Source organism: Otolemur garnettii, unplaced genomic scaffold (genome assembly GCF_000181295.1).
Source record: "Otolemur garnettii isolate 467f Iridium unplaced genomic scaffold, OtoGar3 scaffold00011, whole genome shotgun sequence".
In the NCBI taxonomy this organism is placed as follows: Eukaryota; Metazoa; Chordata; class Mammalia; order Primates; family Galagidae; genus Otolemur; species Otolemur garnettii.
Window position 1 is genome coordinate 17907545 of NW_003852406.1, and position 23616 is coordinate 17931160.

General features: G+C 41.7%; 1 protein-coding gene across 1 annotated transcript in view; it reads left to right on the forward strand.

Annotated features, from left to right (window-relative positions):
* The first annotated feature begins 2430 nt into the window (after positions 1-2430).
* HACD3 (3-hydroxyacyl-CoA dehydratase 3) overlaps positions 2431-23616 on the forward strand; it is a 48627-nt gene continuing 27441 nt past the window's right edge. The window contains exon 1 of the mRNA XM_003784435.2: positions 2431-2708. Within this exon, the coding sequence (XP_003784483.1) occupies positions 2622-2708 (87 nt within the window). The 5' untranslated portion in view covers positions 2431-2621. The remainder of the gene's footprint in view (positions 2709-23616) is intronic.

Here is a 23616-nt window from a genome sequence, read left to right on the forward strand (position 1 = left end):
CAATAGCTAAAAACAAGAAACAGGCCAGGTGAGGTGGCTCACGCCTGTAATCCTAGTACTCTGGGAGGCTGAGGCAGGTGGACAGCTTGAGCTCACAAATTCAAGACCAGCCTAAGCAAAAGTGAGACCCTGTCTCTACCAAAAATAGAACAACTGAGGCAAGAGGGTCGCTTAAGCCCAAGAGTTGGAGGTTGCTGTGAGCCATGATGACATGGCATTCTACCCAGGGCAAAAGCTTAGGACTCTGTCTCAAAAAAAAAAAAAAGCTAAAACAAAAAACAAGAAACATTGCAAACATCTATCAACAGGAGAATGGATAATTTGTGGTACATTTGTATAGTACCTGACACAGCAAAACAAACAAAACACAAAAAAGGATGAACTACTGACTCGCTTAGCAACATGAATGAATCTCCTACACATTATGTTGAATGAGAGAAGCCAGGCACTGTAGATTCCATTTATGTATATGAAATTCAAGAACAGACAAAAACTACTCTATGATGATATGCCAGGATACGAATTCTTTTTTTTTTTTTTTTTTGCAGTTTTTGGCTGGGCCAGGTTTGAACCAGCCACCTCCGTGAGAGAACCAGCCACCACCTTACTCAGTGAGACACAGGCACCGCCCCCAGGAGAGTAATTCTTGAGGGGAAGGAGGGATGGAAGGCAAAGGTATTCTGACATGAGGCAATCTATGAGACGCTGGACATGTTTCAGATCTTGATAGTTACACAGATATAAAATATATGTATATAAAAATTCAGCTGGAGCTGAACATTTAAGATTTGCCCATTTCCTATATGTAAGTCATACTTCATTTTTTTAAAAATGTGCCCCATATTGCACGTGTATTGTATGTAGTAAACATTATGCAATAGAAATACTTTTATCATTTCAAAATTCTTTTTTAAAATTTAAGGCTGTGAAGGTTTTTGCTTACATTATCTCAAAACTGGCAGATTGCATCAGTCTCTAACTCGTTTGACTACTACGAATTCCTCCTCCACTGGTAGGCCGGTCGTTTTGCTCAATACATATTTGATTTTGACGATTTCCAGTTTAACAAACTTCCTTGGCTCCCATATGTCTGTGGGATACAGTATAAGCACCTCTGTGAAGCAAGCAAAGAGTTTCGTAATTCACTACTTTGCCTTTCCAGATTCAGGGCAACATCTCTCCTCCGATGCCTGTAATCCAGTGGTTCTCAACCTTCCTAATGCCGCGACCCTTAAATACAGTTCCTCATGTTCTGGTGACCCCCAGTTATTTTCGTTAAAAATAATTTTATGGTTGGGAGTCACCAGCGAAAATACTTTTATGGTTGGAGGTCAGCACAGCATGAGGAACTGAATTAAAGGGTCGCGGCATTAGGTAAGTTGAGAACCACTGCTTTAATCTTTAACGTGCAGAATCTTCCACCTTTAGTCGTGTGCTCTGTGCTTTACTGCCCTACCTGCTTCTTCCTGGGTCAAATTCCTTCCCACATTTCACCATCTAGCTCTTCAAGATTGACTTTCAAATGTCTGATCATGGTTTCTACAACCCTTAGCTCCCACCTTCCCACCTCTTTCTGAGCTCAGCACATTCGTAGTATTGAAACTACCTACATTTTATACGATCAGATCCACCTCTGAGCTAAAGCTTTCCCAAGATCTGACAATTTCTCTTCAGCGCCAGATTCCTATGGTAAATACCTGGATGCTAACAGAACTGAGTTACACGTTTCAGTTTTGTCCCAGAGTTCTGGTTTTCGTAGAAATGTTGCTTCCTATTAAGTTCTTCATTGCAGAAGAACTTGGGGGTGAATATAGATACAGACAAAACAATGTAAGACGTAAATTAGTGTCTCTCGTTAGAGTTTCCTATTTCACAAGAGACAGGTCTGCTGCACAATCCATCAGGTAGCCGTGAATTATGTGCCTCTTTAATTAGACGTAAAGGAAATTGAAAAAATTCAGTTCCTCAAGTTTACTACTCACATTTCAAGAGTTCAAAAGCTTCATGTGGGGCTAGTGGCTACGGTACTGGAGAGCGCAGTGTGAAATATTTTCATCATTGCCCACCGTTGGATGCAACAGCGCTGTAAACCTCTATCTTTACATGTATTCTCCCTTTTTTGAAACATTTTCCCACTCTGCTCTCCCACCTATCACATTATCAAAAGGGACTGTATCTCACTGCTGTTGTTCCAGTGATTAGCAATGAAACTCCGTAAATAGAATGGGAAGGACCTTCCAGATAGACCAGTCCCAAGCCCTTTTCCCGTGCTGATTGTCCTTCAGCCTTTTTCATTTCAAAGCGCGAAGTATCCGCTGATTTCAATGCCTCAGGCGGCCGAGACTACCGGCTGAGCCACCAGAGCCTGGGCCCGCCCCTTTCCCGCCCGCGCCCCGCCCCGCGCCCGGCCTCACCCAGTGACCCGGGCTAGCGCCCCCGCCGCCCCCGCTCCTCACTGCGCAGGCGCGGCTCGCGAGCGTGGGTTGTCTCCTGGCTGCCGGGCTGCGGGCGCTCCAGAGCGCGCAGATTTGCGGCCTGCGTTCGGCCCACTCCAACCCATCACTACCTGAGGCAGCGAGGCGCAGCGAGCCGAGCCTCCCGGCGTCCTGGGCAGTGTGGCCATGGAGAATCAGGTGCTGACGCCACATGTCTACTGGGCTCAGCGACACCGCGAGCTTTATCTGCGCGTGGAGCTGAGTGACGTGCAGGTAAAGGTCGGGTCTGAGCGGCGGAATGCGCGCGGAATCGCGGCTCCGCGTACCCACCAGGACCCCATCCCCTTTTGTCATGTGCGCGCCTGACAGGAGAGCCTGCAGTGCGCCAACACGATCTGCGACGCGCTATGCTCACGGCGTGCTGGCTCTTGTCTGGGCTTACCCTTAGATCCCGGGCCGGGGGCACGATTCCTCGCAGGCTGAGGATACCTTATGGAGCTCAGTGAGTCGGTGCGGGCCCTGTAGATTGTCCTGGGCCTCAGAGTCTGACCCGGGCCTCCTCTTTGTTCACTGCGGCCTGATGGAGCGGGAGCCCAGCCCTGGGAGTCTAGCCGTGGGGGGTTCGGGTTGGTTGAGGCCGTCGGCTATGTGGGATGAGTTCGTGGACCTTGTGACAGTGGGCTGGGCTGTTGCTGGACATCTAACTCTGGTCAGAGAATCCCACCCAGTCCCCCCTAGGACGTTCAAGAGGCTCACCTTTGCTTGGGGGATGGGGGGGCACACCCACTTCCCAACCGTTTAGCAATGGAAATCACTCTTAGTACTTTTAATTATAATATTCACAGACCTTAAGGAACTGATTCCCCCATCACCCCCCCCCCCCCCGCCCTCCCCAGCCCCTTGTTCTGCTGGCTGTGAGCTCAGGTTTGCTGAGTTGCATAGAGAACTTAAAATGATCTTAAGTTTCATTAAGTATTTATGTTTGATCTCTTTTGGCCCCCAATGTGAGCGAGCTAAAGCTTCCTAATACTGGAGACTCCAGGACCTGTGTACTGACGTGTCTCTGTCCAAATCAGCCGAGATTCTGGTCTTTGACGAGCTGGAGTTTTCAGTCTGGAATGTTCTTTCTAGAGTCATCCTTACTTTCAACTTCTTGACATCTATGGCACTTCCTACCTTCCTTCACTGCATTTAACTCTACCTCTGAATCAGGCGTCTATCTGGATCTGTCAACTGGTCTGTCATAGTGTCTTGCAAAATGTAGGTACTTTCTGAGTCTTAACTTGATTTTGTTGAATTTAATTTACTCTTTGCTCTGGAACATAACTGTTTATATATACTATATAGTTATACTACGTGTGTATACAAACTTTTCCTGTTGAAAGATAAAGTCAATACTGGCCAGAATACCTTTAAATAGGCATGGCATTGCATGATGTGTCATTTAATGTATCACACCATACTGAATTATACTTTAGCATCAGAATATGAATAAATATTGTGCTGTCTTCCTCTACTCTAGAATGCTCCAATAAGGTGGGAAAAAACAAACAGAATCTTTTGTAGACAGGTATCAAAGGCCTCATCTACAGAGGGTACATGCAGCAGTCAATTAAAAAGTACAGAATGTGTGTTACAACAATGACTTTAATTAGTTAAGTAGTATGTAGACCAAATTAAATAAACTCAGGCCCTGGCCTCTTAAGGTGTCTATCATATGATAAGGATGGAATACTCTGAATATTTCTGAAGCTACAAGCAGAAAAGCAGATTTTAGGAGGAATGGGGCGATGATGGAGATAAATGGAAAATGGTTTAACAAATGAAAAATGCATCACACATACATGTGTCTTGAAAGATCTAAACCTGTTAAGAAACACAAACACATGTGTTAATCATATTTGGTATGTTTAAAAGTATGGAGGCATATATTTGAAATATATAATAGTTTAAAAATGTAAAGGTGGAAAACAAATGAAATTTTCTTTTTGAGAGAGAAATCCTTTTTTTTTTTTTTTTAATTTTGGGGAAAAAAGTCTAACCCCCATCACGAATTGAATTTTTGGTTTTCCTGGGGTTTCACATTTGTAATTTTGAGGCATTTTCACATTTGTAATTACAAATGAAATTTGTAATTTTCATTTCAACTACTATTAGCTTAGAAGCAACATGTTGATGGGGGCCATTGCATGTGCCTATAATCCCAGCCACCTGGGAGGCTGAGGCAGGAGGATCCCTTGAATGGCCTGGACAACATAGTGAGATCCTATTAAAAAAAAAAGGCAACATGTTAATACCAACTATTCATAAAATAAATACTCTAACGTATGTAAGTTACTACAGATATACAAAGATGAGTTAGGCAAACTCAGCTTTTCAAGGGCATATGATCTAGAAGGAAGTATATTATCCTATGCAAACAAAGTTTTGTTTATAAATATATTTATTGGTAGAATTGAAGTGTGATGTTGAACCAGGTCCCTGTTGTTAAAGGAATTTGTTACTTTTCTTTCCTTTAGTTAGAGATAACTTCTAGAAATTAGAATTATTCTTGTCAAACTGAGACTGAGAGAACTTTCCAGAAAGAGAAGGGCATAGACTTTTAGACAATTGTAGTGTCTGACCTATTGTGTCAATGCTCTACAGCCAGAGACCACCAGAAACGAACCCATATTTAAGCAAGTCGAGTTTATTGCTCATTGCAGCAAGGGAAGGGGATGTCCTCACCTGGAGAACTGAGAACTGTGTGTGTCCCATTAGGAAGGTTGTAGTCGGGGATCAGAATGAATCTTATCTACAGGGAGGGGAGACTAACACAAGAATAAAACTGAAATTGGTAGAGAAATAGCAGTTACTCAGTTTGGTCTTTAGTTTTGTGTGTGGAATAGCCACTTGTATTTGTCCATGCTTATACAAAATTATGAAATGGGCTTTGGTTCATTTATCAAGGTTTCAGAGGAGGCTTGTCTGAGTTTGGCATTCTGTGAGATCATTTGTACCCTATTGGAGAGTAACATGGTCTAGCTGTGAGTGCTAGGCCTGTGTCTGAATGTCAGGGACTGCCCCTTTTTTCTTTCTCAATTGATTGTTCTATGCAGGCCTGTTGAAACCAGTGGTTCTGCCTCAGGGTGAAGCAGTTCATTTATTTGTTCAATAAAAACCGTTTATAGACTGCCTACTCTTGTCTGTCATTAAACTACATGTGCGCCATTCTTGAACAGCTCTCTATCCCTGCTTTCCCTTGCCTGTCTCCAGCTCATTTGTAAGTGTGCTCGGCCTCCAGCTCTGCCTCCAGCTCTGCCTCCCTCCCTCCTGACACAGGGAAGTGTTCAGTTCTCACATCTCTATTCTGTCTTTGGAGCTGTAGGGCTAGTGACTGATGAGAAACCATTGCTAATATGAGGAGGAGTGGTGGACAATAAAAATTTCAACAGTGACATTGTCTGTGCTTGAGGTGATTAGTAGCAAAGAGGCCAACTGAGGCAGGGTTACTTTCAAAATAGAGTTTACTTTCAAGATAAAACTATAGTTGTTAAATCATTTGTTCATTTGTCAAGGTTCTTGTTCATTTTGGTCATTGTGAGTAAGTGCTTAGCTCTGTTTGGGAGCTGTTTGAAAGGTACTCTTGTTTTCCTTACCTAACAGAGTCTGGTGGGAAGAGTGATAACTGAAGAGACTAGGTCCTTGCTCTTCCTCGTCTATCTGGTGCCCCTGATCCTTAACTTTTATGAGCTTCAGTCTCTTCATCCAGATAAATATGAATAATATTACGTAATTCACAGGACCATTTTGAGGTTTGAATTGGATAATGGATTTGCAAGTGCTTTGTAAATGCTAATGTGCTATTTAAGTGTGAAGGATTATTACGATGGTGATACTAAACCTTAGATGAGAAGGACAATGCAAAGAACAATGGAACAGAATAGTTATTAGCAGACCCATCCATATATGAAAACTCACAATATGACAGAGGCGGTTTTACAAATTAATGGGGAGAAGATGCATCATTCAGGATATTATATTGGGACAATTGGAAATCCAAAGAGCAGAAAGATAAAATAAGATCCTGCCTTGTGCCATACACAAAAATCAATTTCAGGTGGATTCATGACCTAAATGTATAAAATAAAGCTATAATACTCAAAATATGGGGGATTATCTTTATGATGTTGGGATGGGGAAATGTCTTAAGACACAAAACCATAAATCCCGAAGACTTCATGTACATAGTTCAGAGTAAAAGGACACAAGAATGGCCAATAAGCCTGAAAAGGTGCCTAATCTCAGTCATACTCGAGCACTTACTTGTACAGGTATGCTTCACTTTATTGCTGTCTGTGGATACTTTGTTTTTTTACAGAGTGAAGGGTTGTGGCAGCTCTGTGTTGAATAAGTCTATTGGTGCCATTTTGATAATATTATGTGCTCACTTTGTGACTCTGTGTCACAATTTGGTAATTCTCTCAATATTTAAAAATTTGTCATTATTATATCTGTTATGGTGATATGTGATCAGTGATCTTTGATGTTACTTTTGTAATTGTTTTGAGGCACCATGTACCATACCCATATAAGAGGGAGCACTTCATCAATAAATGTTGTGTGTGGTCTCCTGCTCTGATTGGCCATTTCTGTTTCTCTCCCTTTCCTTATGTCTTCCTATATCCCCTGAGATGAAGCAATATTGAAATAGGCTTAATAACTCTACAGTGGCTGAGTGTGATGACTAACCCTATAATCCTAGCACTTTGGAAGGCCAAGGCGGAAGGATCGCTTGAGGCCAGGAGTTTGAGACTAGTCTGGGCAACATAGTGAGACCTTATCTCTACAAAAAATAAAAATTAGTTGGACATAGTGGTGTACTCCCTTAGTCCTAGCTACTCAGGAAGGTAGGAAGGATCACTTGAGCCCAGGTGTTTGAGGTTACAATGAGCTATGATCTGTGCCACTGTGCTCTAGCCAGGGTGACAGAGTGAGAATATCTTAAAAAAACAATGGCGGCTCGGCACCTGTGGCTCAAGTGGCTAAGGTGCCAGCCACATACACCTGAGCTGGTGGGTTCGAATCCAGCCCGGCTGAGCTGGTGGGTTCGAATCCAGCCCGGGCCAGCCAAACAACAATGATTGTTGCAGCCAAAAATAGCCAGGCATTGTGGTAGGCGCCTGTGGTCCCAGCTACTTGGGAGGCAAAGGCAGGAGACTCGCTTGAGCCCAGGAGTTGGAGGTTGCTATGAGCTGTGATGCCACGGCACTCTACCCAGGGTGATAGCTTGAGGTTCTGTCTCAAAACAACAACAACAACAACAACAAAACAATGGCCTTAAGGTGTTCAAGTGAAAAGAAGAGTTACCTTTCTCTTACTTTGTATCAAAAGAGAGAAATAATTAAGCTTAGTGAACTAAGCATGTTAAAAATGGAGGTAGGCCAGAAGCTAGGCCTCTTGGACCAGTTAAAGAAGTTGTGAATGCAGAGGAAAAGTTCTTGAAGGAAATTAAAAGTCCTACTTCAGTGAACACATGACTGATCAGAAAGCAAAACAGCCTTCTTGCTGATAAGGAGAAAGTGTGAGTGGTCTGGATAGAAGATCAAACCAGCCACACATTCCCTTAAACCAAAGCCTTAATCCAGACCAAGGACCTAACTCTTTTCAGTTCTGTGAAAGCCAAGAAAGGTGAGGAAGTTGCCGAAAAAAATTTGAAGCTAGTAAAGGTTGAGGCATAAAGTTTAAGGTCATCTCCGTAATATGAAAATGGGAGGTTAAACAGTTAAGTGCTAATGGAGAAGCTGCAGCAAGCTATCCAGATCTAGCTAAGATCACCGATAAAGGTGGCTACACTAACTAAACGATCAGCATAGATGAAACAACCTTCTATTGGAAGAAGATGTCTACAGCTTTCGTAGCTGGAGAGGAGAAGTCATTACCTGGCCTTAAAGGTGCAAAAGAAAGGTTGACTCATTTGTAGGGGCTACTGTAGCTGAAGACTTTAAATTGAAGCCAATTACTCATTTACTGTTTTCCAAATGCTAGAACCCTTAAGAATTAAGCTAAATTACTTAGCCTGTGTTCTGTAAATGGAACAACAAAGCCAGGGTGACAGCACATCTGTTTACAGCATGGTTTACTGAATATTTTAAGCTTGCTGTTCAGACCTACAGAAGAAAAGATTCCTTTCAAAATATTACTGCTCATCGACAGTGCACCTGCTCAGCCGTGAGCTCTTATGGAGATGTCAAGAAGATTAATGTCATTTTTATGCTCGCTAGAACAGCATCCATTCTGCAGCCCCTGGATCAAGGACTGACCTAAGTGATTTTGACTTTCAAGTCTTAATTATTTAGAAAATACATTTTGTAAGGCTCTAAGCTGCCTTGGGTAATGATTCCTCTGATGGATCTGGGCAAAGGACATTGCAAACCTCCTGGAATGGATATACTATTCTGGAAGATATTAAGAACATTCATGGGAGGAGGTCAAAATAGCAACATCAACAAGAGTTTGGAAGAAGCTGATTCTAACCTTCATGGATGACTTTCAGGGCTTCAAGACTTCAGTGGATGAAGTAACTGCAAGTGTGGTAGAAACAGAAGAGAACTGGAAGTGGAGACTGAAGGGTGTCTGCTTTGCTGCAGTCTCATTAAACTTGAATGGATCAGGAGTTGCTTCTAATGGATGGGCAAAGAAAGTGGTTTCTTGAGATGGAATCTATTCCTAGTGAAAATGCAATGATGACAAAGGATTTAGAAATATCACATAAACTAGTTGAAAGCAGTAGCAGGGTTTGAGAGTATTGACTTAATTTTGAAAGAAGTTCTACTGTGGGCAAAATGCTATCAAACAGCATCAGATGCTACAAGGAAATCTTTTGTGATACGGCAAACTTCATTGCTGTCTTATTTTAAGAAATTGCCACAGCCCCCCCATCCCTGGTCATCTACTACCCCAATCAGCCAGCAGCCATCAATGTGGAGGCAAGATCTCCACCAGCAAAAAGATGAGAGCTCACTTGAAGGCTCAGATGATTGTTAGCATTGTTTAACAATACAGTATTTAAAATTTAAGTTGTATACGTTTTTAGAGCTAATGCTATAGCATACTTTATAATAGACTATAGTATAATGTAAACATAATGTTTATATGCACTGAGAAGCGAGAAAATGTGTGTGATTTGTTTATACTTACGCAGTATATGCTTTATTGCGATAATCTGGAACTGAACCTGCAATATCTCTGAGGTAAGCCTGCAAGTTAAAATGATAGGATACTATTTCTTGTATCAGATTGAGCAAAATTAAAAAGTCTGATGTGACCAACTGTTTGTGAGACTGTTCAGTGATGGACAGTTTGTGATGGGAGTATTAATTAGCACAACTGATTTGGAGAACAGTTTGGCACTGTCTAGTCAAGCTGCAAGATGAGTATGTCCTTGTGACTAAGTTTTGCTAGTTAAGAGACGCTCTTACACATGTGCAGAAAAAGGTAGAATGTTCATTGCAGCAAAAAATTGAAAACAGCCTCAATTTTTATCAACAGAGTGGATGAATTGTGGTATGTTTATACAATGGAACACTATATAACAGCTAAAAAGAATGAAACAGAGCCATCTCTATGCTTTAACCATAGAGGTAGAGCTTAGATATATAATATCAAATAAAAAGCAAGTTGAAGAATGACATAAGCAGTATGAAAATATTTATGTAGCATGTGAAATAAGTGTATGTTAAGAATACCCAACACGTTTTAAGTGAATACAGAAATACAATGGAAGTGACAAACTAATTCTAAAATTATTGTTTACCTGTGAATAAAGATTGTGTTTGAGTGAAAGAAGGCAGTGGGATTGAGTAATTGTATAACTGTATCCTGCCTATTTTGTTTCTTTTTTAAGAAACTGAGGCAAATAAAGCAAAATGCTAATGAATGATAGGTATAGTGGTATTTGCTGTATTTTTTTTTTTCCACAAGTTTTGGCTAGGGGCTGGGTTTGAACCCGCCACCTCCGGCATATGGTGCCAGTGCCCTACTCCTTTGAGCTACAGGTGCTGCCCAATTTGCTGTACTTTTCTATGTTTAGCTAATTGTTTGAAATATTTCATGAAAATTCAGTAAGTCTAAGTTATGACTAATAGTCATAACTATTATATGAAAACACTCATAAGGCAGTACCAGCTAAATTAAGTAATTTGGTAACAAGCACTCACAGTGCTCCAGGCATAGTGCTAGATCTTTTTTTTTTTTCTGTGAGACAGACTCACTGTGTCACCCTTAGGAGAATGCTGTGGCATCGCAGCTCACAGCAATCTCCAACTCTTGGGTTTAAGTGATTCTCTTGCCTCAGCCTGCCAAGTAGCTGGGACTATAGGCGCCTGCCACAAGGCCTGGCTACTTTTTTGTTGCATTTGTCATTGTTGTTTAGCTGGCCCCCGCTGGGTTCGAACCCACCAGCCTTGGTGTATGTGGCCGGCACCCTATCCACTGAGCTACGGGCACCACCAGTAGAGGCTATTTTAAATACGGTGGTCAGGGATTCATTGAAGAGGTGATTGGAGTTGAGTGAAACTTGAATTAAATGAATTACACAGAAAGCTAGGGGAAGAAGATTCCCGTAAGTCCACAAACTTAAAGGCAAAGGCTTGGTAGGTTCAAGAGCTGAAAAGGTATTAATATGTTTGGAGTGTAGTAAGTGAGGAGTAAGTTAGAGAGAGACAAGGTTGGAAGGATTTTTACAAGATGTAGGTCATGTAGAGCCTTGTCGTCATGGTGAGGAGTTTGGATTTTATTGTAAAAGCAATGGGAAACTATTAAAGAGTTTTAAGCAGAGAAGTAACTTTTTAGGATTTGTGGTTTTTTCCTGTTTTTTTTTTTTTTCTTTTTTCTGAGACAGAGTCTCACTGTTGTTCTGGGTGGAGTGCTGTGACATCATCATATCTCATAGCCACCTCAACCTCTTGGGCTCAAGTGATCCTCTTGCCTCAGTCTCCCAAGTAGTTGGGACTAAAGGTGCCCACCACAATGATGCTCAGCTAGTTTTTCTATTTTTTAAAATTATTATTATTATTTTGAGACAGAGTCTTACTATGTCACCCTTGGTAGAGGTAGAGTGCTGTGGTGTCACAGCTCACAGCAACCTCCAACTCTTAGGCTTAACTGATTCTCTTGCCTCAGCCTCCCGAGTAGCTGAGACTATAGGCATCCACCGCAATGCCTGGCTTTTTGTTGTTGTTGTTGTCAGTGTTGTTTAGTAGGCCTCGCCAGGTTCGAGCCTGCCAGCCCCTGTGTCTGTGGCCGGTGCCCTCGCCGCTGAGCTACAGGTGCCGAGCCTAGTTTTCTATTTTTTTTTTTTTTTTTTTTTTTAAATGATAGCTCTATACATTAATGCAAACAGGGGGTACAGTGTAGTGTTTTCACATACATTTTGAAACACTTTCATCGAGCTGGTTCACATAGATTTCATGTAATTTGCATAGTCATTGTGTCAAAACATTTACATTCTATTTCTAGAAAAGTTCACTTGTACCCTTGTTAGACAGAAATATAGATGATCTTTCCGGAAAGATCATCTAGTTTTCTATTTTTAATAGAGAGGGGTCTGGATCTTGCTCAGGCTAGTCTTGAACTCCTGAGCTCAGGTGATCCACCCACCTGAGCCTCCCAAAGTACTAGAAATACAGGCAGGAACCACATACGGCTAGGATTTGTGTTTTATAAAAAAATGATTCTGGCTTCTATGTGAATTATAAGATGTCACAAGTGAAATCTGGAAAGCCATTTAGTGTGGGTAAGAGATAAAGTGTCTTGGTCTAGGGCTACCACTGGAAATGGAGAACCGTGGACTGATTTGAGATATATTTGGAGAGAACCTTCAGGTCTAAATGGATTTCATGTGGAGGAGGAAGAGAAAAGAATCACCTAGTTTTAAAATTTTGTCTTAAGCACAGAGTAGATGATAGTACAATTTACTGAAATGGCTAAGATTGGAGGTGAGGTTTAGGGACCCAAATCATCCCCATTTGGACATATTAGTTGGAAACTCTTGTTTTAAACAGTATCCACATTTAAGGTAGTAGTCTTAAAATTGAATTTTATGATAGCTTAGACTTAATTGATTACAAAATGCATAATTATTTCATATATCATGAAGAGAAAAAATGCTACTGATTATGATATATGGTTTCTTACTATTTTGAATATTTTTTATTTATTGAAAGAGCACTTTGGGGCAGTGCCTATGGCTCAAGGAGTAGGGCGCCAGCCCCATATACTGGAGGTGACGGGTTCAAACCCAGCCCCAGCCAAAAACTGAAAGAAAAAAAAAGAAAGAAAGAGTGCTTTAGACTTATTTAAGCTGTTAGTGTTGTCCAGCCAAAGACTGCCAGAAACACACCATGTAGTTAGACAAGTTGGATATTGCTTATTTCAGTGAGGGATAATACATAGCCGTGGAGAAACGTGTCTCAGTAAGAGGGTGTAGAAAGAACTAATTATAGGATTTGGGCTTTGGTTGGACGATTGTGGGAAGGTCTAAGAAAGTGGAGTTTTGGTTTAGATTGGATGCTGAAAGAAAGCAGAGACAAATTCTGTGGTTATTGGGTATTTTGTGGATGGTATAGTTGCCTGTCATTAGACAAAGTTGTGCAGTGGTCTGACCTTCAGCAGACCAGCTTGTAATAGCATTGAACTGTGTCTGTAAATATCAGATCAGTTTTGGATGTCAGAGGCTACTTGTTTTCTTTCTCAAAATATTGGTTTGGTTTCTTTTCTTTTCTTTCTTTCTTTCTTTTTTTTTTTTTTGAGACAGTCTCACTTTGTCGCCCTGGGTAGAGTGCCAGATTACAGCAACCTCATATTCTTGGGCTTGAGTGTCTCTTATTTTAGCCTCCCAAGTAGCTGGGACTGTAGGCGCCCATCATAATGCTTGGCTAATTTTTCTATTTTTTTTTTTAATTTTTTTTGTAGAGACAGAGTCTCATTTTATTGCCCTTGGTAGAGTGCCATGGCATCACACAGCTCACAGCAACCTCCAACTCCTGGGCTTAGGCAATTCTCTTGCCTCAGCCTGCCGAGTAGCTGGGACTAGAGGCGCCCACCACAACTCCTGGCTATTTTTTTGTTGCAGTTTGGCTGGGGCCGGGTTTGAACCCACCACCCTTGGTATATGGGGCCAGTGCTCTACCCACTGAGCCACAGGTGCCACCCCAATTTTTCTATTTTTAGTAGAGATGGGGGTCTTACTCTTGCTTAGGCTGGTTTTGATCTCCTGAACACAAGCAGTCTATCCACATTGTCCTCCCAAAGTGCTAAGATTACAGGTGTGAGCCATGGTGCCCAGTCAATGTGAACATTTTAGATAAAATTCAATAAAAAAGGATAAAAAAGCCAATCTTGAAATTAAATATAATCAGAATCAAAAGGACCTAATTGTATATCAGATTTTTTGTTATGTTATCATATTGATAACATAATCATATAGATTAATTAATACAAATAACATTTGAATGTAGTACTCTGGTTCTTGAGTGGAATATATATATTTTTAATTAACCCGACCCCTTTTAGTAGAATATATGTTAAGGATGAAAAGAACTACAAGTGCATGTTATAGCTAGTAAGCTTATTATTGATACAAATATTGACATTCAAATTCAGATACTTTTTTAAGAGCAAAACAAGTAAATGTATTATTAGGAACCAAGATTTTCACTGTAAAAGGCAAAAATACTAAATAATAGAAGGTAAGGAACAGGCCTATAATAGTAAATTTGAGTTGAAAATTTCAGTCTTAATTGTGATTTTTTTTTTTTTTTTTTTGCAGTTTTTGGCCGGGGCTGGGTTTGAACCCCCCACCTCCGGCATATGGGGCCAGTGCCTTACTCCTTTGAGCCACAGGCACCACCCCTTAATTGTGATTTAAACAGTTTCTAGCTAGACCACTAATAGATAAGTGGGATTATGCCTCAATGTGTCCAGATCATGGCTTCTCGTTACTGTTCCCTGCTAAAGGAACTAAGGCTCCTTGAAGAAATGGCCAATTGTTTCAAGTCTATGACAGAAAAAGTATGGCACCCTCAAAGGGTACAAGGTCATTTCAGAACAATACAGGAACACATTTGAAGGGATTTCCACTGGCCAAATTTGTGACAATTTGCACATTAAAGAAAAATGATGATAGATTTTTTTGGGGGGGGACACAAAGTGTCATTTTGTCACCGCCGGTAGAGTATCACAGACGTCACAGCTCATCAGGCTCAAGTGATTCTCTTGACTTAGCCTCCCAAATAGCTGGGACTACAGGCGCCCACCATAATGTCCAGCTAATTTTTTCTGTTTTTAGTAGAGACAGGGTTTTGCTCTTGCTCAGGCTGGTCTTAGATTGCTGCTCAAGGGATTCTCCTACCTCAGCCTCCCAGAGTGCTAGGATTACAGATGTGAGCCATTGCACCCAGCTGGTAATGGATTTTGGCAGAGTGGATTACCAGAGAAAATCCATGAGTCTGTAGTGATAGTCAAAAAGAAGTAGAGTGGAGAAGGGAAGGCAGGAGGTGGTTATAAAAGGGCACCAGGAGGGGTCTGGAACTGTTCAGTATCTTGACTGTGATAGTAGCTAGATAAACCTATGTATGTTACAAAATTGTGTAGAATTTAGCATGCAGACCCACAGGCATATACACACAATTGAGTCCAAGTAAAACTGGAGAAATCTGGCTCAGCGCCTGTGGCTCAAGTGGCTAAGGCGCCAGCCACATACACCTAAGGTGGCGGGTTCGAATCCCCAGCCCGGAACTGCCAAACAACAATGTAGGCTGCAACCAAAAAATAGCCGGGTGTTGTGGCGGGCACCTATGGTCCCAGCTACTTGGGAGGCTGAGGCAGGAGACTCGCTTAAGCCCAGGAGTTGGAGGTTGCTGTGAGCTGTGAAGCTACAGCACTCTACCCAGGGGGATAGCTTGAGGCTCTGTCTCAAAAAAGAAAAAAAAAAAACTGGAGAAATCTGAATAAGATAGGTAGATCATCTTAATGTCAGAATCTTGATTGTAATATTATACTATAATTTGTAATATTTACCCATTAGTAGCAAAGTGTACAAGGAATCTCTTGGCATTATTTCTTAGAATTGTCTGAATCTACAATTATCTCAGTAAAAATTTCAGTTATAAAAAGGAGAGGCCAGATGTGGTGGCTCACACCTGTAATCCTAGCACTTTGAGAGGCTGAGACGGAAGGATCTTTTGAGGCCAGGAATTTGAGACCAGCTTGGATAATATGGTGAGACTTCATCTCTACAAAAAATAGAAAAATTAACTTGGTGCGAGGGTGCCTGCTTGTAGTTCCAGCTACTCAGGAGGTAAGGCAAGAGAATTGTTTGAGCCCAGGAATTTGAGGTTACAGGGAGCTGTGATGATACCAACTGCTCTCTGGCTGGGCAACAGAAAGAGACCTTGTCTCCAAAAAATAAAAATAAAAAAGGAAAAAAAAGAGGAAGTGAGTGAAGGAGAGGGGACAGAAAAAAAAGAGAAAATTCTTTATAGAAAAATGCCAGCTAAAAAATGAAAAAATTATGATTGGATTAGAAAATTATAATTTCATGACCTCTGATGTAAAATTGAATCAGGCAAAGATTAACAGTGGATGCAAAGGTGTTAGGGAACAGGAGGTTACACTAGTAGATTACTTATTAATTATAAAAGGAGAAATATACCTCTACAGTAGAGTATTCTGCTCTGTCACCTTCTCAAATCATCACATTTAGCATCACTGTCTGACAGTGTGACAGTATGAGCCTCCTCTTATGATTGCCGTAAGTACCCACAGCACCTATGAAATATTTTTGTCAAAAATGGTTGATACGAAGGAATGTCCAAACAAATCCAGAATATTACACATTTTACAAGACAACTGGCATGGGTTAAAAAACAAAAATTGAAGTCGCTATTAGGTAAAAATAGGCATGACATCAAATGGCATATATGAACCTTGGGTGGATTGTGATTTTAAAATAAAAGTATAGGCTCGGCGTCTATAGCTCAACCGGCTAAGGCGCTAGCCACGTACACCTAAGGTGGCGGGTTCGAATCCCCAGCCCGGACCCGCCAAACAACAATGACGGCTGCAACCAAAAAATAGCCGGGCGTTGTGGCGGGCGCCTGTGGTCTCAGCTACTTGGGAGGCTGAGGCAGGAGACTCGCTTGAGCCCAGGAGTTGGAGGTTGCTGTGAGCTGTAATGCCACAGCACTCTACCCAGGGGGACAGCTTGAGGCTCTGTCTCAAAAAAAAAAAAAAAAAAAAAGTATAAATGTAGTGGTTTCAAGATAGCCACAAAAGAGCTCCATCCAGACGGGCAGTTTATTTCCTCTTCTCTTGAATCTGGGCAGGCAGACCCTGTGGCAACCTAATGAATAGAATGCTGCAGAATGATGGCTGTGACCAGTTCCAGGCTTAACCTTTTTAAGAGGACTGCCAGCTTCAACTTCCTTTCTTGGAACACTGGTTGTTGAGACATTCCCTCTCAGAGCTGAACAACTCTACTGTGAGAGACCCAAGCCACATGGAGAGGCCACATGTATCATAGTTACTCAGCAGTTTCAGTCCAGCTCCTAAGTGACAGCCATCTCTCAACAGTTGTGAGAGATGCAAGTGGCTCCTCATGGATATTCCTGCCGGCTATACGGTAGCCCCAGGCAACATATGTGGAATGAGAGAACTGTACAGTTGAGCCCAGTCAATCCTCAGAATCATGTAAGATAATAAAGCGGTTATTAAAGCACCGTGTTTTGGGGTGGTTTCTTATGTTCCAAAAAATAACTGAAACAAACAGTTTTGGGAACAGTAGTTTGAATGCACTTAGATTCTTTATTTAGATGATCTGGAATTATTGCTCTTAGGTATGAAGAGGCTATGGTAATTATGTAAGATAAAGCCATTTCTTAGGATAAACATGTTGAAATAGTTAGGGGTAAAGTATGATGCCTGCAGATTGTTTTGAAATGATTTAGCAAAAGAGGCTCGGTACCTGTAGCTCAGCGGCTAAGGCACTGGCCACATACACCCAGCTGGAGGGTTAGAACCAGGCCGGGGCCTGCCAAACAACAATGATAACTGCAACAAAAAAATAGCAGGACATTGTGGAGGGTACCTGTTTGTAGTCCCAGCTACTTGGGGGAGCTGAGGCAAGGCAATCACTTAAACCCAAGAGTTTGAGGTTGCTGTGAGCTGTGATGCCATGGCACTCTACCGAGGGTGACATAATGAGATTTTGTCTCCAAAAAAAAAAGATGTGCATATAAATAAAGAAAATATCACTAAATATCAGTTGTTAAAAGACATATGAATTTTTATTATACTATTTTTCAATTATTTTATAGATTTAAAACTTTTTTTTTTTTTAAGAGACAGAGTCAACGTCGGTAGAATGCCATGGCGTCACAGCTCACAGCAACCTCCAGCTCTTGGGCTTGGGTGATTCTCTTGCCTCAGCTTCCCAAATAGCTGGGACCATAGGTGCAGCTATTTTTTGTTGTTGTTGTTGCATTTTGGCTGGGGCCAGATTTGAATCTGCCACCCTCAGTATTTGGGGCCAGTGCCCTACTCACTGAGCCACAGGCGCCGCCCTAGTTTAAAACTTTTAAAAATAGGCTCGGTGCCTGTGGCTCAAGCGGCTAAGGCGCCAGCCACATACACCTAAGGTGGCGGGTTCGAATCCCCAGCCCGGGCCTGCCAAACAACAACGATGGCTGCAACCAAAAAATGGCCAGGCGTTGTGGCGGGCGCCTGTGGTCCCAGCTACTTGGGAGGCTGAGGCAGGAGACTCGCTTGAGCCTAGGAGTTGGAGGTTGCTGTGAGCGTGATGCCATGGCCCGCTACCCAAGGGGATAGCTTGAGGCTCTGTCTCAAAAAAAAAAAAAAAACTTTTAAAAATAAAACAGTAGGACAAAAAGAATCACATTAAAAATACACACTGTTTGGGGGGTCATCAGCACTCACCAATATGTTCATTGATTTGCTGAAAGGATTCATAGGACCTGGCATATGGTTAAATTCACGACTAAAGTTTTTTACAGCTAAAGAATGCAGGACAGGGGCAGCGCCTGTGGCTCAGTGAGTAGGGTGCTGGCCCATATACCGAAGGTGGACAGTTCAAACTTGGTCCCGGCCAAACTGCAACAAAAAAATAGCTGAGCGTTGTGGCGGGCACCTGTAGTTCCACCTACTCGGGAGGCTGAGGCAAGAGAATCGCCCAAGCTAAAGAGCTGGAGGTTGCTGTGAGCTGTGATGCCATGGTACTCTACCAAGGGCAACAAAGTGAGACTCTGACTATTAAAAAAAAAAAGAATGCAGGATAGCATAAGCAAAGGAACCAGAAGTAGTGTGGAGAAATCCATTCCAGGCCATCTTGTTCTCTCTCTCTCTCCCTCCTTTGACAGTGTGTACTTAAGCATGCTCCTTCTGCTTGCAATGAGAAATGCAGTAACTTAGGTATAGTGTTTCTGTCCAGGGAAGCCCATTAGGGATACTTGTGGTTTTTACTGGGGGCCAGTTACCTAGGTAACTTCTACCTAGAATGTACCAAAATTCTAGACTGCTGGAAGGAAAGTTGATGTGCACCACACATCTCATTGTCTGTAGAAACTGTCTAGACACAATATATCACATTTACTAGTTAAGGAAGGGAAGAAAGCCAGATTTCCAGAAGCTAGCCAAAGACTGAATCTTGGAAGCAGGTTTTTTTTTAAAGATTGCAGCCTGGGCCTGCTGTATTAACTCCTCTGTATACATATTAATCACACACATGTGAAGACAAATACTAATGATTTGAATGAGAAAGGAAACCCCGGTCTAAAGTGTTAGGTAGCAGATGGTTCACTGTGAACTCTTTGTCGTCTGCCAAAGAATATGAAAATGGGTGAACTGACTTAATTTCAGTTCACTAAACAGTTATTAAAGCGTTAGATATATAGAGATGAATAAGACAAAGTCCCTGCCATCAGGGAGCTCAGGTTTAGAGGAAAAGGTAAACCAATCAACAATAATTTTGGAAAAGTGCAATCTATATTATAACAACAGTGAATATAAAGTAGGAAGGAGGCTGCTATTTCTGATGTTAGAGGTGAGGAGGAAAGAAGAGGACTTAACATTTGACCTAGACTTTGAAGGATAGTGTTCAGCGGGTATGGAAACATACAAGGGCACTCTAGTCTGGAAGAAAAGCAACTGGAATGAGTGCTTACTAGCTGCCAGACTCCTTGTATGTTATTATACTTTAATTCTCCCAACACTCTTGTGAAGTAAGTGGTTTTATTACTTTTAATGTGACAGTTGCCGTGGGTTTGAAAGTGAGTGATAGAAGTAAATAAAATATGATGTAACTAGGATATGAACCCTGGTCTAGCTGACTTCAAAGCCACCTTTTACCCTTTTCATAAGGAAAGGTGTAATTTCTTTCCTAGTAAAAGATAGGCAGATCAACCTTTCTGTTAAACACAACCAAAAATGTTGAATAAAAATGTTTTAAAAACATTGAAAAGTCAACAAGGTAGAAATCAAATTGGGAACCCAGAGAGTTAAGTTGAACCCTGAAATTGCTTTTGCTTTGAAAACATGTGGTCAACTAAGTGAACTTGAACTTTGGTTTTGACAGCCCAGTAGAGTACAAGGGGTAGAAGTGAGATCAAAGCCCAGGATCCACCAACGGTAGGACATGTTATAGCAAATTTTCTCCATAAACTGTACTTCAGAGAGGACTATACACTTAGGGTTAGAATGAACTTGAAATAAACTCACCCCATCTCTCTATCCCTAGTTGCCTTAGCACTGAGCAGAGTGAAAAAGGTCCTTGAAAAGTTAAAATTGTAAGTTGGCTCTTGAAAGGTTATGCAACTCAAAGTCACACAACTCAGGAGATCCCCAAACCCTCAAGCCATGAGTTTATCTTGAAGTGGTCTCTGGGTGGGGCCCCTAGATCTCTGGCAGAAGCAAATGCGCTGGTATAACTATGCTAATAAAAGACGAAATAGACTTCTAGGCAAAATGTATTTTTACAGATAAAAAGGTCAGTTCACAGTGCTAAAGGTTTCAGTTTACCAGGGAGATAGAGCAGTATTAAAATTACAGGCACCCGGTAACACCGGCTCAATATGTAAATGAACAGAACTACAAGGAGAAATAGACAAATTTATAGTAATGTAATTTCTCAGTGATTGATAGAAGAAGAAGACAAAAGTCAGTAAAGATATAAACTACGTGAACAAATAATTAACAGTAAACCTAATGGGCATATGTAGAACACTGTATCCAGCAACTCCAGAATATACATTCTTTTTAAATTTACTGGTTGAGGTCGTATGATGGCTGGAATATTCACTTCAGATCTGACTGTCTTTGTTGGCAGGTGCATACTCACAAGTGAGCTCACTACAAGGCCTCGGTACTGGGCTATTTGATGGTTTTCATGAGCAGTCTAAGAGGCCTGGATGGAAGCTCCAATGCCTTTAATTTATTTATTTTAAATTTATCTATCTATTTTTGAGACAGTCTTGCCTATTACCTGGGGTAGAGTATGCTGACATCATCATAGCTCATTGCAGCCTCATACTTCTGACTCAAGGGATCTTCCTGCCCAGCCTCCCAGAGTGCTGCTACCTCCGGCCTCTAATGCCTTTGTAACTTAACCTCTGAAGTCATACCATTGCTTCCCTTGTGTTCTGTTGGTTATACAGATCAGCTCTGACATCAGTGTGGAAGGAAACTATGTGTAAATAGTGGGAGGAGAGAACCATTGGGGGCTGTCTTATAGTCCGGGTATTGTAATGTCCAGACTTACATTTCCAGAGAAGAAAGAGAGGGAAGTTTCCAATTCATTCTAGGAGGCAAATATAAAAAAGGGAAATAGGCCAATCTTACTTATAAATATAGATACTAGCTTTTTTTTTTTATTGCTTCAGGGTCGTTTTCTCCCCAGTTTTTGTTTTTCTTTCTTTCTTTCTTTTTTTTGGGGGGGAGACAAAGTCACACTCTGTTACCTTGGGTAGAGTGCTGTGATGTCATTGTAGCTAATAGGAACCTCAAACCTGGGCTCAGATGATCCTCTTATCTTAGCCTCCTGAGTAGCTGGGACTATAGGCATCCACCGCAAGGCCTGGCTAGTTTTTCTGTTTTGTTTTTTAGTAGAGAAGGGGTCTTGCTTTTGCTCAGGCTGGTCTCAAACTCTGGAGCTCAAGCGATCCTTCCACCTTGGCCTCCCAGGGTGCTAGGATTACAGATGTGAGCCACTGCATCTGGCCTTCTTTCTTTCTTTTTGAGACTGCGTCTCCCTCTGTTGCCCAGGTTAGAGTACAGTGGTCATCAGATCATTGCAGCTTCAAACTCTTGGGCTCAAGCAATCTTCCTGCCTCAACCTCACAAGTAGTACGCCATCCCACCTGAATAATTTTTCTTTTCTTTTCTTTCTTTCTTTCTTCATTTTTTTGTCTGTATGTATAGATTTAGCAGTCTCACTGAGGCTGGTCTTGAACTCCTGCGCTCAAGTACTCTTCCTACCTCAGCCTCCCAAAGTGCTAGAATTACTGGTATGAGCCACAGTGCTTGGCTTTTCACCAGTTTTGAACTTGTTTCTGGCATAAGCTTTTTTACAGAAAGATACCCCTCCACCACTACCACTTTCGGAGAAACTAAAGCTGATATACCTAGTGCAGTGTTGGGCAGGAGCTATTCCAGTATCGCTGAGTTAGCATTTTTTAATCGCTGGCACACAGAAATGTTTGCTGAACTCTGGGCTTGTGCAATGGCCAGGTACCTAAACCTTGTTTGAACACATCTGTTTGCCCAAGGAGAGTAAACTAGTCAACTCAAACCTCTTGTTTTCCTTCTAAGTGAATTAGGGTATGGGGAACATAAGAAATTACTTAGGAAATTTAAGACATCACAGAACTCTAGCCTCCATGATAATATTTACATCAGAACCCCTGTTTCCCTGGCTGAGGAACTATTTCTGAAAATGTAGCCCTTTATGATGAGGTTTTCTAATTCCCTCTTCCTGTAGGAGAGGAATCTAGATTTCTAGCTCCTTCTCTGTGCTTCGTAGCATGAAGTCTGTATTCTCACTGGGGAAGTTCTTCACTAAAGCTTGACTCAAATGCTTCTACCTACTGAGCCTTCATTCTCCTCCTTTTCCTAATTTTTTGGGCTATGAACTTAGGCTCCCACTGCTCTTTGGCATACCTCCTCTCTAACCTTCTTTCTGTCTTTATTGATTTCTTTCTTTTTTATTTTTTAAATTGAGACAGAGTCTCACTTTGTTGCCCTTAGTAGAGTGCCATGGCATCATAGCTCAAACTCTTGGGCTCAAGAGATTCTCTTGCCTCAGACTCCCAAGTAGCTGGGACTACAGGCCCCTGCCACAACGCCTGGATCTTTTTTTCTTTTAGCGGGCCTGGGCTGGGTTTGAACCCACCAGCCCTGGCATCCCTGGTACATGTGGCCAGCGCCCTACTCACTGAGCTACAGGCACCGCCATGTTGTTGATTTCTTTTGATGAGTGATGGAACATGGAGAGCTAAGCCTCCTAGAGAAAATGAACTCATTGTGACACTGGGAACATGCTGCATCTTTCTTGTTATACTTGAATGGCGTTAGGAGGTTACTTGTTTCTCAACCTCTGAGAACATTGTGGAGTCATTTTACTCTAAATTATGCTGCTAAATGAACAGTCTGGAGAATCTGAACTCTTCTGGTCTTGGTTCAGTTGGGGGTTAAGAGAGTCTGGAGCTTGAAACTAAGTTAGAACCCAGGCATAGCATGTTTCATTTTTATTCAACCTCCTGTAGTCCTGTGTGCTTCCATCTACCTGTTAGAATTCATTTATTGGACAGGTCTCATCTTTGGTGGAACTTTCCTGAATCATTCTGTTCCCGTTGTGCTCTTTCTTCTTTATTCTTGTAATGCTTACTGCCTTTTACTACTCTTAGGTCTTGAGCATATGTTTCCTGATAACTATTTAATATCTTCTCACAGGAAGTGACTCATCTCTCCCACTGGGTTCTTTGTTTTGCAGTTCAGGACTGAGTCTTGAGATCTGTGTGTTGCCCCATAGTACCTCATATAGCACCTTGTATGAGTTGCCCTTTTTAGAATGCACTGATTCAGGACCTGATTGTTCTGTGCAGTGGAGCAGTTTAGGCTGCTTGTCGGAACC